The sequence below is a fragment of the Condylura cristata genome, unplaced genomic scaffold (genome assembly GCF_000260355.1).
Source record: "Condylura cristata isolate star-nosed mole 26May11 unplaced genomic scaffold, ConCri1.0 scaffold00014, whole genome shotgun sequence".
Classification (NCBI taxonomy): domain Eukaryota; kingdom Metazoa; phylum Chordata; class Mammalia; order Eulipotyphla; family Talpidae; genus Condylura; species Condylura cristata.
Window position 1 is genome coordinate 35,281,869 of NW_004567115.1, and position 17,877 is coordinate 35,299,745.

The following is a 17,877-nucleotide window of genomic DNA, read 5'->3' on the forward strand; positions in this document are numbered from 1 at the left end:
GTGGCGAATGAACAGGGCAGGTGACTCAGATGTCCCATGATGTGTAGTGGCCAAGCAGAAAGTCAACCATTATTGAGCTAGAATCCTGTGTTCTTACTGTGCTCATCCACTTCTAGGACAAGGTAACGGATAGATTGGACACAGCTGGCTTTTTCAGGAGAGGTGTTAACTGTTGTTCATAGGCAATTCCTGATTCTAGTTTTGAATGAGCTGCATACATGTTCCCCTCACACTGGGAACAACAGTGGCCAAGTAAGTCTGTTACTGTGGACAAGGACTGATGGCAAAGAATCTTCATTCTGCAATTGGAAACACAGCAAGATTAGCACTAGTGTGTTTGTTTTCCAATGGATACATTGATCAGAAATATCGTACTAGGCTTATGGGCTCTGGGCACAGGCCTCCCTAAGCCTTCTTGTGACTCAAAGGCAGATTAAAAAAAAATAAAATTGAGCTTTCAATATACCTGGATCAAAAAAGGAATATGACCTAATATGTTGTATCATTTTTCATCCCTCAATACCGAGAGACCGGCTGGATTTCAGCCTATGATTTAGCAGTTTGTCTTTGCAAGCATGAGTGGGTTTGGAAACCAAGCTGGGCTGTTACGGAAGCTGAGCTCCCACTGCTGGCCCTGGTTCCGGTACCCACAGAGAGGGCTGGCACGTGGTGCTGTTTGCATGCTGTGGGGTTGACTGAAAACAATGATTCTTTTTGACTGTTAATTGTTATAATTTTCAATATGGCAATTGCACCACGTGATTGTTAGTATTTATTCAGATGGATTTTCTAAGCTCTCACTATCAAACATCAGCATTAGGGAAAGGACAGAAATTTCTATATAAGCTGTCATGAAAATTTTTATGGCTTGCCGTTTTGGTGATCATTACAGAGGAAGCCTACCTCTTTGTATACAAATATGAAAGGCAGCACTGTTACTGAATGCCATTTCAATTCTTAGGCATAAATAAAAGAAGCAAGTTATGCCAAACACAAGGAAGTACTGAGGAGTGCCTTTTTTCTAAATTTATGTTGAAGTATATAACATATACAGAGAAAGAGAAATCATAAACAGCTCAATAAATTATCCTCAAGTGAACATACACATTAACCGCCACCCGGGTCAAGGAGAACGTTACCAACGGGAGAGTTTCCTCCCAGCAAGAAGCTCCAGTTCTCTTGTGTAGTAAATCATGGATTAATACTTTTTCTAACCATGGAGTTTTTAATAATTTGGATTTTAGCTTATAGCCTATTAACTTCAATGTTTTGTGAATGAACATTTCCATGTGTTTAGTTTTCTTAAAATAGTATTTGGCATCACATGAATAGATAAAACACTTGCAGGGAACATCTGCAAAGTAAGCTTTATACTTTTAGTAGATGGAATCTACTGATTACATCTTTTGCTTCTTCAAGCAATTGGTGGTCCCTTCTTTAAAAGTATGTGATGTAAGAAGCCATACCACACTTCTGTGCTCTGAAATGGAGCTGGGCTACTTATTCCACAGGCTGGGCTTATTGGTTCTGCTTCTTCCACAAAACCTTATTAACAAAAACTGCTTCTAACTCGCAGAATCATAATTTCCATAAATGTTTTTTCCTAAAAAAGTTACCTCCAGATTTTTCTCTTTACAAATGGTGCTGTTGAAGTACAGAAAGTCTCAATGATGTACCTACCCCAGGGCACATCATTAACTTAGGGTGACTCAGGCACAACACTGACAAAGGCACCAGCAGCCCAAGCCTGAAAGTCAAGTCATCGCAAAGTGGCACAAATCACCTGCAGGTAGACTTGTTGATCTACAACCTGCTTCTTTTGAACTTGGAACCAGGGAGAAACCTCTGCATTGGTCAATGTGCTCCAAAATCTCTTGCTCTATGAAGACATTGGATGGGTTCAGGGATTTTGTCCCCAACTTAGAATATCATAAAACTGTGGCATAAATGTTAGTGAAAAAGGAAGCCCAGAACAGATTTGTTTCAGGAATGTTGCACCAAAAACAAAGGAAGCAGTTTAACAAATGCTGGGGTGTGATTTCTCTCAGCAGTTACTGCACTATCCCTTTGCAGGATGAGCCAGAAAACAAAGCATTGAAGGGTGCTGTGCCAATAACAAAACCACAGAAACCCAATCGAGTCCTGTGACTGTCCTGAGGAAAGTGTGGGCAAGCCAGTCCTCATTTCTCTAAGATGGAAGAGCCATCATCTTCAGCTTCAAAAATAGAGTAATTTCAGAGGAAATGGAGTAAGAATCAGACTGAGTGTACCCTGCTCAACCCCTGAGACCCGCACTCCCACCTTGGGTCCTTTTTCCTTGGCCTGGCCAGTAATGTGGCCTTCTGGGTTGAGTGAGACCACCAGCTCCCTCAGTAGCCTGCCTCACATAAACTCTGCTGTGTTGGCAAATGTCTCCACACAGAAGGTACTGAGCACAGACTATTGGGCTAATTTCTCTACAGACAGCAAATAACTTAAGGTTTTAAAGTTGCTGTTAAGGAATACAGTCTCCTTTCCTGCTTTCTCAATGGGATAATCTCTGGGCCTGGCTTGCGCTAAAGAAATACCTGCTTTGTTTTCTTTAAGGAAATGTGGAGTAAAAGCCTTCCATTAAAAGAGGAAAAACATGTAAAAATAGCTCTATTCTGTTCATAAAGACAGAAATCAGTCCTCTCATCTTTGTGCCCCGAGTTGAGTCCTTAAAGTTCTCTTACCTTGTGTCTTTCCCTTTGCAGAGAAAGGAGAACTCTTTGTACCTTCTCCCAGTTACTTTGACATTGTCTACTTGAACCCAGACAGGCAGGCTGTGGTTCCTTGTCGAGTCACTGTCCTGTCAGCCAAAGTCACACTCCACAGGGAGTTCCCAGCCAAGGAAATCCCAACCAATGGAACAGACATTGTTTATGACATGAAGAGAGGCTTTGTGTACCTGCAACCTCATTCTGACCACCAGGGAGTGGTCTACTGCAAAGCAGAAGCTGAGGGCACATCTCAGATTTCCATCAAGTACCAGCTGCTCTACGTGGAAGGTAAGCCTCTTCCCTACCAGACCTCCCTCAGATTTCAGTTGCTTCTGCTAAGCCACTTCAGGTACTGCTTTCCACTATTTACGAATGTTCCACTTCCTTACTCATGATCCAAACCCAACACCCCTTGACTCCATCTTTCCAAATCCTTCCATCAATGCCTGTTACTGAGCAATTCTCTAACATTCCCAAACACTCGGGTTTTGGTTACAACAAAGAGGCTCTTAGATTTCCTCTGGGGATGACCAACATCTTCTGTCCATCCCCATCCTCTGTTCTTGTAAGACTTGTGGCTCAAGGCTAGACCAGCTTAGTAATATTTCTAGTCACTCCACTGGCCTGGTTCACTGACTGTCTTGTTCCTTTCAATGAGTAAAAACCCACTAACCTCGGAGCCACCAAGTCAGACTCCAGTCACAGTCCTGTACTTGAGACCGATGGCCCAGTATCCCTGCCCCCTTCCACGCTGATGCTCACATCCACTCCCCACCTTCTTTGTGGCGAGGTCCTGTCTCCCCCACCCCTCTCCTCAGCATGCTTCCATCTGGCTTTTTCCCCTGCGGCCCCCGACACAGCTTGGCCAGGGTGTTAAGTACAGCACAGAAGCTCCTGTCCTCACTCAACTGTGTCCTTCTATACCCATTCACTAGTAACTCACAGCTTTACTCTTAATGCATACACCTGTGCTGGGGTGCTTCCGATCTTCCCTGAGCTCGCTTCTTCAGCTTTCTTTGCCCTAGTCAGGGCTCTCTGGTTATCTGCTGCAAAAAATTAAGCCTGGAAATAAACCTGATATTCTTGTCTCCATTTTTTTCTTCTTCTTCCTTTAAATCACTTACAAATTCTCTCCATCCTCATTGCACAGAGTTCAAACTATCATTATCTCTTCCTTGGACTGATGTGGCTTCCTTTCCCATTGGGCTCCCCCAAGTCTATCATTTTTCCCTCCATTTCCCACACTGTAGTTCATTACAACTCGAGTTATAATCATTCAGTGATTTCCCTAGGGTCATACTCCTTCATGTGACCTGAGAAGTCTCACACGATCAGCCTCTGCTGTCCTTCCCAGGCTGTGGCCTGCCCTGGCCTCCTGCCACCTCACCCTGCGGACTCTGCTCACTGCCATTCCCACCCAAGGGGGTAGGCCCTCCCCCACTCCAGATCTTAGTTTAAACACTGCTTCCTCAAAGAAGCCCTTCCTGTCTCTGAACTTCCGGAGCACTCTGGGCTTCTCCTCATAGCTCTAAGCACAACTCAATTATAAAATTAACCATGTAATGACTGGTTTACAGTTTGCCTTTTCCACTAGCAGAGGGCACAAAGACTGGAATGTCTGATTTGCTACTCTAGTTCTGGCCCCTAGCACATCACCTCACTCACGGCTGCCAAATATTACTTACCTGTGCGGCCATATTGCAACTTACTTCTCAAGTGCTGTGAAATAAAAGCTCTGCAAATAGACTCATGCCCTTACGGCGGACCTCTCATATCACACTTTTTACAGCAACACACCTGCCTGTTCATCCCACCACACTGGGTGTGCTCACTCTAGCTGTCTTCTCCCACCCACAGCTTTATTACCTTCACGTGGCATCATGGCAGATTTCTATCCTCCACCCCTAATTCTGTGCCTAACAGCTGGCATTTTTACCCAATCTAGACCACGAAGGAAGAGAGGGGAGGCTTCAAAGTAAACCAACAAGGGTGGGCTGAGTAGGTCTGGGGCTAACCGGGAGGTGCGCTGTGACGTAGCTGTCCAGGTCAAGGACTAGCTGTGTAGGCTCCTCATGCCAGCCTCCTGGACTCACCCCACTTTCCCTCTGCGCACTTCCAGTTCCCAGTGGCCCTCCATCCACGACCATCTTGGCATCCTCCAACAAAGTGGAAGGTGGGGATGACATCCGTGTCCTCTGCATTGTCCTGGGGGATCCAGATGTAGAGGTGGAGTTCCGGTGGATCTACCCAGGGCAGAAGGTAAGCACTGCCCAGCAGGAAGCCAGCCTAAGTCATGGTCTGCATCACAAAGGAGAATTAACTGCAAGAAAGCTGTGGCCTCTGCTAGGGAGCCAGAACTTGCTTGTCTTTTTTAAGACACCACAGGACAGTTACAAATGACTTAAAAAAATCACAGTACCATAATTGATTTTGCTTAATCATCAAATAGAGAGGCCAGAAAGGGGAAGCAGGAGGCCTCCCTCTTCCTCACTGCCCCAATTTGAACTGTAATTCTGGAGCAGCTGGAGGCCAGTTTCCTGGGCACCTTCACTTCTCTTCCATACACGCTGTGCCCTCTGTATGCTGCACACAGACACCTGGCAGTCTGGCCCTGTCAAGAAGGTGCTGTGAGGCCAGAGATCATTCTAAAATAGACTTTCCATAAAAGCAGCTACTGCATTTTGAGCCTCTATTCGTGTCCTGCTCATTAAAATAAACAGCTTTGCTACTAACATGGAATAATCCCTTTGTTGCCAGAAGAGATTTGAGACATACTCAGTAGCCAATACACTTCTGGCTAAGGGCTGTGCTTGGTGGAAAACAGCTCTCCCTAGAGAATGGTAATTCCCAGCATCCTGGTTCTAGGTACTTGTTTTTTCAAAGGTGTTGTCATGTTCCGCAGACAATGAGCCTCGTTAAAGAGGTTTTGTGTTGCTAATTTTGTACAAGCAGAAATTAAAATTTAGTAATTATATAAATATTGCAATAATACTAACCTAGTCCAGAAAAAGAGCTTGCTACATCTTAAGTGACCCTCTCACTTTCTATTAATTGGGCAGTACGTCATCGAGATCATATAATCCATCGTTGAACTTTTCTTTCCCTGGAGTCATGGCACATTTGACTAATCCACCCCAATCTGAACAAGCTCTTATTCTTTTACCCAGGGAGCTCTACAGACTCCTTTTTGTCATACATGCTGTTATTAGGAAGCACTCAGGGAGGGATGAAAATGTGTGTCTAATACCAGTTTTCCATCTTTGAGTTCCAAAAGAATTAACTTTATACCAAATAGAAACTTACTAAATAGAAACTTACCAAACAAAAGGGCATAAAGAGAGAGCCAAACAGCATAATGAAATCTAAAACACCACTTGGAACAGCAGCAGCCTCAATGTCACACAGGGTAAAAGCTCCCATGAGCTGGGCTAACAAACGGTCTCCGAGAAGCATGTGTTTTGCACTCGGAAAGCAACACTCACCGGCGCTGGGTTAGTGGGGAGCTGTTCACAGTGGCCTGTCGTCACCGTTTCAGCCTGGGTGGGTGTCCTTCAACAGGATGAGAGGCCCGTGACAATCCAGGACACCTGGAGGCTGATCCACAGAGGGCTCGGGCACACCACGAGGATCTCGCAGAGTGTCATCACAGTGGAAGACGCTGAGACCATCGATGCAGGATATTACATTTGCACGGCTCAGAATCCCCAAGGACAGACTACAGTAGCTACCACTGTTGACTTTTCCTGACTTGGGAAATGAAGTATAAGGACTGGTGGAAAGCCCATTTGTGTAAACAGCCAGCTCTGGGGGTCTTTTGACTAGTACTTTGCCAGAGGCTGATCTAGTGGGCCAACCCCCAATGCCTGCCTTTGAGTCAGACCCAGACATCCAACTAAAGGAAGTCATCAGTCTAATAATAGAAAGCATGTATTTTTATTGCTTACCTACACATGTGCTTCTAGTTTTAAACTAAAAGCATCTGCCAACAACTTTAATCATTTCTATTAAATGTGCAAGTTTTTGTAAAATGTTAAAAGGGGTTACGTTCTTTCTCAACTCGGCAGGATATACACCCAGGACATCTTGCCAGCAATGTCTGCATCAATCATATCCTACTTGATAAAACCACAATTCGATGAGAAACTAAAATAGCAGTAAAAGAACTCAACTACTTATCTATGATCAGCAGCTCACGACTTGAAAATAGGCCTATCATTTTTTTTTCTCAGTAGTAATCTTTAAACTGCAATTTTAAAGCTAGTGTGACTTAAACATCTAGTGATACAAGAAAAAAAAAACTTTTTAAAAAAAAGCTGAACTCAGTACTAATTCTTTAACAGTCTGTTCAGAAAGAACCAAAGCATGAGTCTTCAAGTTTAATGTAAAATGTAAAATAGATGTCAAGATCAAAGATTCAACTTTGCTTAGACTTGTATACCTTTGTCAACAATTAGACCACAGCAGTTCTAATTTTCTTACATAATCTGCAAAAAGTGAAACCAGTCAAAATTTCTCAATTACTCATAGTTTTGAACTTACAGAAAATCTTACCTCTAAGTCCAGCTCTATGAGCCAAATTTCAGCCCATGACCAAGTTTGTAGTTACATTTGAAACTTGTGGAAAGTAACTTACCAGGAGAGGTGATATCAACTCCAGTGCTGTAAGAAGGGCTATAAGCTGGACAAAGTTTTGAAGAGTGAAGAATGCTAGGGTTCACAATACTTCTATTGAATATTCCAGCATTGTTTATTTGATCAAAGTAAATAAAATACACACTTAGTCACTACAAACTGAGCACAACTACAGCTGCTTACACATTCATATTCTGATGTGCCAACATTTTGCATCCTATATGAAACATTTGGTTTGAGGGGAAAAAAAATCAAAGATCTGTTTTGCTTATCTTCTCTCATTTAAATTGTGTATGATTGATTTTCCCAGACACCTAAGTGGCATGGAGGCAGGAGGGAACAGCACAGATTTACATGCACAGGGGTGAATGGCCAACCCAACTTAGGCTGATGACACTGAGAGTGACTTGGAAGGATGAGGAGGTGGCAGTGAACTTACATTTCCATTTATCAGAAGCAAACAAAGAAGGTTGTATATGAGACAACTATTGGCGGTTAAAGAATTTGCCAATCCACATGCATCGTGAATATCAACTCACACTGAGTGTAGGTGAACATGATGGCTCAAATACCCCGCTTTAGCGTCTTACTACAGGGGTTACTTATAAAGTCACCAAACGCCAGCAACTCAGGTTAGTAAATACTGACATGACAATGTTGACACATGCAGGGAGAGAGAGACAAAGCCACAGTTGTTTTCCTTCCACCTCCCCCAAAGTATTAGCATTGGAAGAGCAACTAAATTTTGAAAAGAGATTTTAATGCAACTTGGAGGAGAGCTGTACAAGGTAGTACATTTTCTAGTTGTTCCCCCCCCCCCACACACACACACCATTCAGCTACCTTCCCAAGGGCAGAATTCTTAAAAGAATACACGGAAAGTTAGTGTTACCTGCCCAGACTTTTTTTGTTTTTTTTCCCTATTAAACACTGCATCATTGGTCTGGTCAAGGTGCTCCTATTTACCAACAAGCACTGAATCTCATCTTAGTTCTGCTAGCCAATGTCTTTCTCATTCTTCATGCTCTCCAGGGTTTTTCCAAATTTTGTACTATCAGATCCAGGCATTAGTTGATTTAGAAAGTGGTTTCAGCACCTTGAAGATGAGTTGGTTCTGGAAAAGCCTTGTCCCAGAGAAAAATAGGTATAGGAGGTAGAAGGCTTGCTTTTGTGGTTCTGGAAAGGAAGAGGGGAAAAAAAGATGGGGATGATGGGAGAGAAGACAGTTTAAATTCATGAAGACAACTTAGATCAAGGTAAAATAAGGCAAAAAATAAATCCACCGGTACTACCCTTTTTTATACAGATTTGTGGAAAAATTTGGGTTCTATACTTGCTTATTGCCTGAGACGATGGCTCTTAGTATAATACTCGGTTTACATGGACATGTAAAAAAATCTACAGAAACAAAACAAAACAAAACAAAAACGAGCTACTTTCCAATGCATGGCTAAACATAAACACTGCCAGGAAGTGACTCTGAAGGCTACAGAGAATGTCCAGACGTGGATTCATCCAAGCTTTTCCGCTCATTCCCTCTCCTCCCTGGTCAGAGGGCATAGTGGAGTTGGTGGGTGGGAATCATCAGTAAAGCAACTATTGCTCTCTATGGCTTTTGCTGAGCTGCATACGCTGACTTATTTGATTAGTGCACATCCAGACAGAATCAGCTTTTGACTCTTACTATACAGCAAAGGAGGCAGCAGCAGACACGAGGCTCTGTTACATCCATTTCATTCACACATCCCCAGCCAGACCAAAATAAATCACAAGAAGGTGTCTGCGGTCAAGAACATTATAAAGGTTATAAATCTTTATCTTAATAGGCCCCTGAGAGTTTTTCCCCTTATGCTTAGGTGAAAAAGGCAACGAGCAAGATGCTCTCGTTCTTTAAGTGCTTTGTGCAACAGCGTCTGTGGAGATCAAATTGGAGATCTTTTGGGGAGGAGTCTCTTGGACCAAGTCAAAAGTCTCCCTCCAGAGTTCCAGTCTTACAAGGAGCCAATTCTGGGGTGGTGACTTTCCAGTTCTATTGTTGTGACTACACAACAGCTAATATAGCTCTTGCTCCAACGCGGGTCAGTCCTGCGGACCTGTAAAATGCTTTCAGACAGTCTCCCAGCTTGCGAAAAGGTCATCTGGGTGAAACGCTGGGGCTGGGGAAGGAGCCAGAATTCCTTGGTGACTGGAAAGGGGTGGCGGAGGATGTGGGGGACCTCTTGGGGCTGCACAAGTCCCCATTGTGCAGCTTCCACAGCAGCTCCTCGTTCTCCATGGAGAGGCGCTTGTTGACTTTCGACTCCTTCTCCAAGGACTCCTGCAGAACAGCCTGCTCAGTGGAGAGTTGCCTTAAAGAGGAGAAAGAGTCAGGTACCATGTACATCTTAAGTTAAGTAATGTAAAAAAAATAATTATTATTATCATTTTAAAAGTGTTGAGTCCAACAAAAACTATCCTTTTGTAATAAATGCGAGTCCTGCCCAGAACTACTGGGCACGGTGCTGGCTGGCAGAGAACCTCTGGAAGCGTGAGCTTGAATCAAAGATGCAACTCACCTCGGGGGGCATTTCAGAGCACGCTAGGTGCCACTGCCACACACTCAGCACGTCTGACTGACTTATGCTTGGGGCTGTTTCCTATTTGGTCCTGTGATGTTCTTTCTCTGAATGTATTCTAGTGTCAACGAGCCAGCGGCCCTGGGGTGGAGCCGAAAGCACTGCAGTCATGCTTTCTGGATAGTAATTAGTACCCTGTAGCTAGCCCCGCCAAATGTGTTTCCGGGAGCTATGTGAGTCAAGGGTGGCAAGAAAGGAATATTCCATGTTGGAGGAAGGGAGGAGCCCCAGGACAACGAGGGCCACTTCGGTTTACCTTGAAATTGCCATGTGCTTGTCCATCCGAGCCTTTAATTCCTCATTCTCCTGTTGGAACCGCTTCAGCTTGTCAACCAATGCTGTGTTGTTATCCACCTTGACACAAATAAGAATGCCAACATTTATACATTAAGTAAACAAAGCCCCTAATTTTTTTTTAGCTATTGTAATGTTTACTGTATATAACTGAATCTGAATCAAATATATTTAACTTAAAATTCCAACCTTTTTACAATTTTGAATTGCCCCTTGATATCGTTCTTGTCACTTGAGTAAAAGAAAAATCTGTTTGTACTTCAGACTTTTCTAAACATTACTAACATGAGCATCCAACATCCTGAGAATTGTTGGTTAACAATCTAACAGTGATGTGTATGCACTAATTTATTTGGGTAACAAATGTTCCTTCAGTATTTTTTTTATAGTTTATTTTTACATGATTTTGTACATTTTTTTTCATCTCAATTGTAATCCCCATGGGTTCCCCATCACCAAGTCACCCATGTGCCATCACCATAGTAAACAAAGCCCCTCATTTCTTAAGGAATGTCAGGCATATTCCAGTCAAAAGCACACGTGGGAGGGATTGAAGAAAAAAAAAATTAACAGAATATTGAAATTGCTACATACTGATACACTGCAGAAATACCCTGACATGACCCAACGGAGCACAGATTTCCTTCTCCTCATCACTGGTACTGAGACATGTGACTAAACTAGGGTAGGTATTGTTTTCAAATGTATGCCAAGGGCAGGGAGAGAGGGCACAGTGGACTGTCGTGGGGAGCTGTGGTGACCACACGTGAGGGGCGAAATCCTCTATGTGTAAGATAATGGTAGCTCATTAAAAGAGAAGTAAAAATATATGCCCAGTCACTTGAAGATGGCATCCCCATGGGGTCACTCACTTGCTGCAAGTCATACCAGCTAAAGAATTTTGCTGAGCAGTGGTACCCTGCTCTGCACAGCCCTGCTGTCAGCTTGGGGGCAGTAAAACCAAACAGCAGCTAGGCTCCCTATGCTTATCCAGAACATTGCAGCTTTTTATGGAAAGCTGTATTTTGTGGGAAAAAAAAATTCCCACATTAAAAAAATTCCCACAAACTCACACGCCAGCAGTTCAGTTCTTGTGCATGTTTAATGTGGCCTTAGAAGTGGTGTCCCAGTATTCATCTGAGTGACCACAGAAAGCAGCACCCCACAGGGCTCTGAGGGAAGCGGGGCTATGGAAACCCTCTCCTCAGTTGAAGATTCCTCTGTTTTCTTACTAGCTTGGCTCAGGCTAAACGTTCAAGGAAGACAAATTGACCAATTGAGAAATCAAGTATCTTCTGGGATTTTCTCCTTAAATCAGTTAAAATGGTGAATTGATTACACCCCAGCTCACTTTCTAAAAGTAAGACAAAGTTGTATGACTTGCTGAGAGGCAACATCCTAACTGTCAGAATTAAGTGTAAGGCCTTGTCTTGCAGTCAGTGACTAACCCACTCTGATTCTGGCTCTTAGTTTGGAGTCCTGTTGTTCTTAACACATCCTGATTAACTGGAAAATATGCAGGACAAGGTTAAGCAAGTGAACTAACTTCCCCACAATGAGACAAGAATGTGAAAAAAGGGGACGTCCTTGGAATCTCCAGTTATTCTAAAGGAACTCAAGATAAAACACGAGGTGGGAAAATCTAGAATCAGAGAGTGGGCAGTGATAGACCTTAAGACATTCTCTTGTCCAATTGCTCACTTGGTGGAAGGGAGCTGGCCCAATGTAGGCACAGAGCAGATTACTGGCAAAGCTTCATACTGAGAAGCCTCCTGGCTTTTCAAGGGTCTTACATTCTGCAAGGGCCAAAGCTGGCAAAATCACTTATTAGTGGGTTAACCTATTATCATAACTCAATCATCTGCATATATGAGGCAATGTTAATATCATGCTATTTCTTAGGCATGGTAAAAAGCAGAAATATTTATGCATTAGCAAAAATTAAAAAGTGGTATTTTTGGGTTCTTTAAAAAAAAAACTTACATATATTTTACATCATCTTCCTTTTTGTACAAAGCATGCTTTCTCCTCTCAGGTGTAGTCTCCATAGAATTCCCACCACCAGTTCACCCATGCATCATCACCAAAGTCCCTTGTGCTTGTCCCTCCCCTGCAGAATGTTTCTGATTTACTATGAGATACCATGTTCCACCAGTGAGGCACATATCAAAAAAAAAAAAAAAAAAAAGCAACACCAAATGTTGGCAAGAATGTGGAGAACAGGAACCCTCCTACCCTGCTGGTGGGAATGCAAACTAGCCCAACCACTATGGAAAGCTGTGTGGAGGTTCCTCAGATTACTAAAACTGGACCAATTCCACTCCTAGGAATCTACCCAAAGCACACAAAAACATTAATTCAAAATGATACTTGCTGTTTAGTGCAGCACTATTTACAATAGGTAAGCAATGGAAACAACCCAAATGTCCAAAAACAGATGACTGGATCAAGAAGATATTATATATGAAATAAGCCAAAAGGAAAAAGGAAAATATCAGATGGTTTCACTTATAGGAGGAATGTAGGGGGAACAAACAGGGGATCAGGAAAAAATTATAATTAAAAAAAAATTAACAGGCAAGTATAAATCAACAAGTGCGTGTGTGTTTAACAGAGCTGATGTATTTTACTGGTTTACAGAAGTCTGTAATTTTTGTGTGTGTGTGTAGAACTGGGGTGCAGGCCAGAAGTGCAGAGGGTGGGGGTGAGAGGATTCACCAGAGAGAGTGGGAAGCAGAGCAGGCTGATCTACTGAAACACACTGCTAAGGGAGCGAGGAGAGGTCTGCTGCTCCACGTGGGTTAACACCCTGGTTGGGGGCTTGGGGGGGGGGGCGGTGTGTCTAACTCAGGCTGTAGTGGTGACAGTGCACATTTAACCCCTTAGGCCACCAACGAGGCCCCCTATAGCAGTCTGTTTTTACCACACATAAATTTTTGCAGTTTTGATGCATGAATGGCAGATGGACCAAAAGATCCAACAGGAGCATTGAGTCATGTCTGCTTGAAGCAGGATCGTCAGACCCGATACAAGGGATGACCTTTGGTAGGGGCTAGTTATATACACTAGGTTGGGCAATCAACAAACCACGAGTTTCTTGTCTTCCCTTAAAATGATCAGGAAACTTGTGGCTCTTTAAGTGTCCATATATCAACATATCAACACAGGGGCTGAGTCCCATTTCCCTACTACACAGGGGTAATAATTGTTGGGAGTGACCAAAGATTTGCTGACAAGGAAAGAATTCAGCCTTGTATCCAAGCTTGATATTGATATGGGACTAGCTGAAAGGGATAACAAACTGATAGTCAACTGGGCCTAGTATCCCGGGAGATACAGGTGGGAGGAACTGGGCCTAGCACCAGGGGACACAGCGATGAGTCACCCTTTGGGATGTGAACCTAGAATCTATATAAAAGACCCTTTCCCCCTTATTGGGTGGGCAGTAGCTGTGGACCCCACCCTAGGGGCTCCGTCTCAGCTGCTGTCCGGAAGCAATAAACTCTGCTTGCTCAGCCTTTCTGCCTCCCGCCTTCCTTTCTTGCGGCCGGTCATAGAAGTTGGGACAAAACAATAATCACTACAGTAACAATGACTGAGACCAAACTGAACACCATAACTCCAACAAATAAAAAAGCCCTACTGTCCAGGGCTGGTTTGGGTTTGAATGGGGTGCTCACTCAACGACGAGTCTTCAGAATTGAAGGGAGAAGAGGCCTGCTGTGCCTCAACAGCCAGCACAGGTGAGCCAAGTACAGCGTGGGCTGGGTCACGGAGTTGCCTCACCAAACCCTGCCCTCTTGGTTTGCCTCCTCTCACCGCTGGCGCGTTGTGTGGCAGGGCTGGGGCAGGAGTCACTGAATACGCAGCCCAAACATGGTTCTGGGAAGGCTAGCTATGCACCGACACAGGCTCTTGGCCCTTTTCCCCACATTTTTCCTCATTTTTCATGTTTGTTATTGTTTGTCCAACTGGACTAATTTTTCCGTCATTCTTTTACTCCATTCTCAGTCACCACAAGCAAGATGAAGAATCTGGATCCTGAGACTGAATTGCTTCAATGAGACTAATTTACATATTCAACTGTTTTCCCACATACGACAGCCACTAAGAGTTGGTATTTTAAATACTGATGACATATTATATTAAACTTTACTCAGGTGAAGAATAACACATCAATGAAATGAAGCCCAATTTCCTTGTTGTAGTTTTCCCAAGGCCCAAATGCTGCCTTCTTTGCATATTTCTTGAAACAAATGCTCTAGAAAGCAGCAATGAATAACCTTGAGCATAGGAAAGAAAATGTAACATCATCAAGCAGCAGTTAAAACTAACTCCACAGTTCTAGCTTCTATTTTGCAGATATTATCCCACTGGGTAAAGATCTGAAAGAAACATACCACTTTCTCCATTTTCATCAGCTTGATGTCCTGCTCATGCAGTTTTTCATTCTTGATTTCTAGCACAGCTTTCAGGCTTTCTAATTCTTGCTCCAGATACATGATCTGAGGATTTTTCTAGAAAAGACACAGCAGGGTAGTGTTCTAACTGATCATTTCACACACTCATAGTTCAAATTCTTTATATTAAGACTCTTTTATTATACCTAGGAACCAGACAAGTAGCAAGAGGCATTTACCTTCTTACAGTAGCTTCAAAGACAGTTGAAAAGGAAGGGCGATCTTTAATACCAAAGTGATTGTAAGAATGAAATAAAACATTTCACATTTGAAAGCATATATGTGACTTATTTATCAATAATTAATACAGAAGAAAAGTACTCTAGTCTTAACTATTTTAATGGAAATAAGGAAAACTGCATTGCTTAGAGTACAAAAAGAATGTTGTAGAGATTGGGCAATTACTAGTCCTTTACTAGTGCCTGGAGAGAAAAAAGGCAGCAACAGTTAATTCTAACCATTCAGTAACTGATCAGGAGTGGAAAGGCAGTACATTTACAGGTTTTCTGGAAAACAATGGAAATGAAAATATATCTTGAGTGTTTAAATTTCTATTAGGATGGAACTATATAGGGCTAGTCATATTTCCAGGGGAGGCATCACAGGGCAATAGTATTTTTAATTTTTAACATTGTTTTATTAAAACATTTACATATTCTTACACCCTTCATTTTTCCGCAAGTCTGATTTCTCCTCTCAGGTGTATGATCACCAAGACAACCATGAGCCATCCCTCATAGTCTCTGTGCTCTTCTCTCTCATTTTGATCCCTCGCCCCCAACTCCACCATTTTATCTGGTGACATTCTGACACCTATATAGAATATGCACTGCTGAAATTCTATCCAAAACAAGCACGGCATAAAGGGAGACATTTGCAGAGACTCTGAGGACCCCAACTCCTGGCTTTATTTATACAAATTCAATGAACCCATGCAAAATGTATGATATGAATCAACAGTGCAAAGCTACTGATCAGATGTTCAATGAGGATATTTCTTAGATAAGGATCAAAGGTGTGGATCATCAAAACTATCCTCCTGGGCAATGATTAGTGTTCTGGACCAATCCACAGGGTCAATCAGGGAAAGTGGCCCAGGAGGGTTAATCAAACCCCTCACTTCCCAGGAAGAGACAACATATTCCATTGCTTAAGTGATCTGCCCAAGGAATGTTCTAGAACTCCCAAACATCAGGGTAGGGACTATAACCCAAATCTTCTAAAAATTTCATTAGTTTTATATATCATTCTTTCACATAAGGTTTTTTTTTTTAACCCAGAAGATAATATACCAGTGTTGTTAAAAATAAACAGCATACAGGAAAAGAAAGGAAAAAACAGCATACATTACTCTGTTCATTTAAAAAATCAATTTATAGCCCTGTCCCCAATGCATCCTTTTCTGTCTCACTGCTGCCTGCCCCTTTCTCTGTAAGTGCTCTTGTTTCCACCCCTTCTGTGTGCTCACCTGCTTTCTTAAGTCTGTCTCTTCTTCTTCTGTTTTTCAAACCCGCTACATTACCAGGAAGCTGTTTAAAATTTATTCTCCCAAATATCAGTATAGTTTACACCCTCACCAGTTTAAGGGTGATTTGTAAGTCTAAACTTTTTAATCATTGACTTTTCCCTAAGATGTTTCCAGAGCATTTTTGAAGTTTTATTGATAAGAGATCACTTCATTTTATTTGAATACCTCAGGGTTTCCTAATGCCATTATCAGCAAAAGGGATCACTAAGACCCACAAATGTACTTCAAGAGAGGACAACAGATTTTAAAGGACAAAATGCTTTGCTTCTGTAGCCTTTGGTCACAGATTTATGGCTCAAACACGGGAATACTAAAGACAGAAGCAACAGCAAAACACGTGCTCACACATACACACAGGAGGGAAGTAAGTGTATAAAGTGCAAGACCAAACAACACGTGCTCACACATATACACAGAGCAGGGAAGTAGGTGTATAAAGTGCAAGACCAAATTGAACTTACAAGTTTGTATTCTGCAAAATACAATGAAATGATTTCAACCATAAAAAGAGAAGAACCTATACAGTACAATATGCATGAATTTTGAAAACATGAGCAAAGTGAAGGAAGTTAGACACCAAAGGTCATGTACAGCATGCCTCCATTTGTAAAACGAGTCCAGAGAGGCAGATTCACAGGGACAAAAAAACCACACTGGTAGTTCCCTGAGGCTGAGGAGTTTGGAGGGAAGTGGGGAAAGGCTGACTGTTAAGATTCACAGGGACTTTGGGGGGGGGGGGGGGGGGGAAGGGGAAAAAAAGGGGGGGGGGGGGAAGGGAGGGAAATGCACGGGACTATGGTGGGGGGGGGGGGGTTAAGAAAAATGTTCTGAATTAGATACCAAATCTTTACATTCTGAAAATGGCTGAACTGTATACATTTCAAGGTGTGTAAATTGTATTTGATTACAGCTATCAATTAAACAGACAAAAAAAGAAGTCTTTACATATAACCTTTACCCTGACCAACAGATCATCTGTCTTCCTGTATGTTTTAGCTTAAACCAATATACAATATGTTGGGATTCATCTGCTTATTAGGTTTTTGAACTTAACAAAAATGATGCCAGTAAATAAAGAAGCTGCTTATACAGTTTTAAAATGATGCTGCAAGATCTGAAAAGGATTCTGAACACATACTGCCTCTTTAGCTACTAAATGCTTAGCGGAGGGCAAAGGCAGCTGGTTGGGAAAAACCTCCAGGAGTAACCGAAGGGCACAACTTACTGAATTTGCCTTCTCTCTTGATATTCTTTTTTGTTCTTCTGCTTTCAACTTTTCATTTAAAGCATCATTTTCACCCTTCAGGTCACTGATTTGTTTCTAAAACACAGCAATGAAATGTGGAACATAAGTTACCAAACAGACACCAGAATGCAGCAACTCTACAGAGACATACCAAACCACACATGAATCTCAAGAATGAATGACGGAGGTTTGTTTTTTTGCTGTTGAGATTTACCTACCTCCAGCGACTCCTGCTTCTCATAAAGTAAATCCTCAAGTGATTTTTTTTCCATCTCATGCCTTTTCTTGATTTCTGGAAAGAAGTACTATTTGTTAGGCAATCACAATCTCTGAGATCACTGTCTTCTATAGTTGTCAAACT

General features: G+C 42.4%; 2 protein-coding genes across 4 annotated transcripts in view; one reads left to right on the top strand and one right to left on the bottom strand.

Moving 5' to 3' along the window:
- Positions 1-8,790, top strand: part of PDGFRL (platelet-derived growth factor receptor-like) — a 38,968-nt gene extending 30,178 nt beyond the window's left edge. Inside the window, exons 4-6 of the mRNA XM_004682348.2 lie at positions 2,736-3,029; positions 4,861-5,000; positions 6,300-8,790. Of these exons, the coding sequence (XP_004682405.1) occupies positions 2,736-3,029; positions 4,861-5,000; positions 6,300-6,488 (623 nt within the window). The 3' untranslated portion in view covers positions 6,489-8,790. The remainder of the gene's footprint in view (positions 1-2,735; positions 3,030-4,860; positions 5,001-6,299) is intronic.
- The window catches only part of MTUS1 (microtubule associated tumor suppressor 1), a 137,702-nt gene continuing 128,009 nt past the window's right edge, over positions 8,185-17,877 (bottom strand). For all 3 annotated transcript variants that reach the window (XM_004682350.2, XM_004682349.2, XM_004682352.2), the window contains 5 exons: positions 17,735-17,808; positions 17,496-17,591; positions 14,683-14,799; positions 10,245-10,342; positions 8,185-9,721 (listed from right to left, as the gene is read on the bottom strand). In XM_004682350.2, coding sequence (XP_004682407.2) covers positions 9,508-9,721; positions 10,245-10,342; positions 14,683-14,799; positions 17,496-17,591; positions 17,735-17,808 — 599 coding nt within the window. In that variant the 3' untranslated portion in view covers positions 8,185-9,507. The remainder of the gene's footprint in view (positions 9,722-10,244; positions 10,343-14,682; positions 14,800-17,495; positions 17,592-17,734; positions 17,809-17,877) is intronic.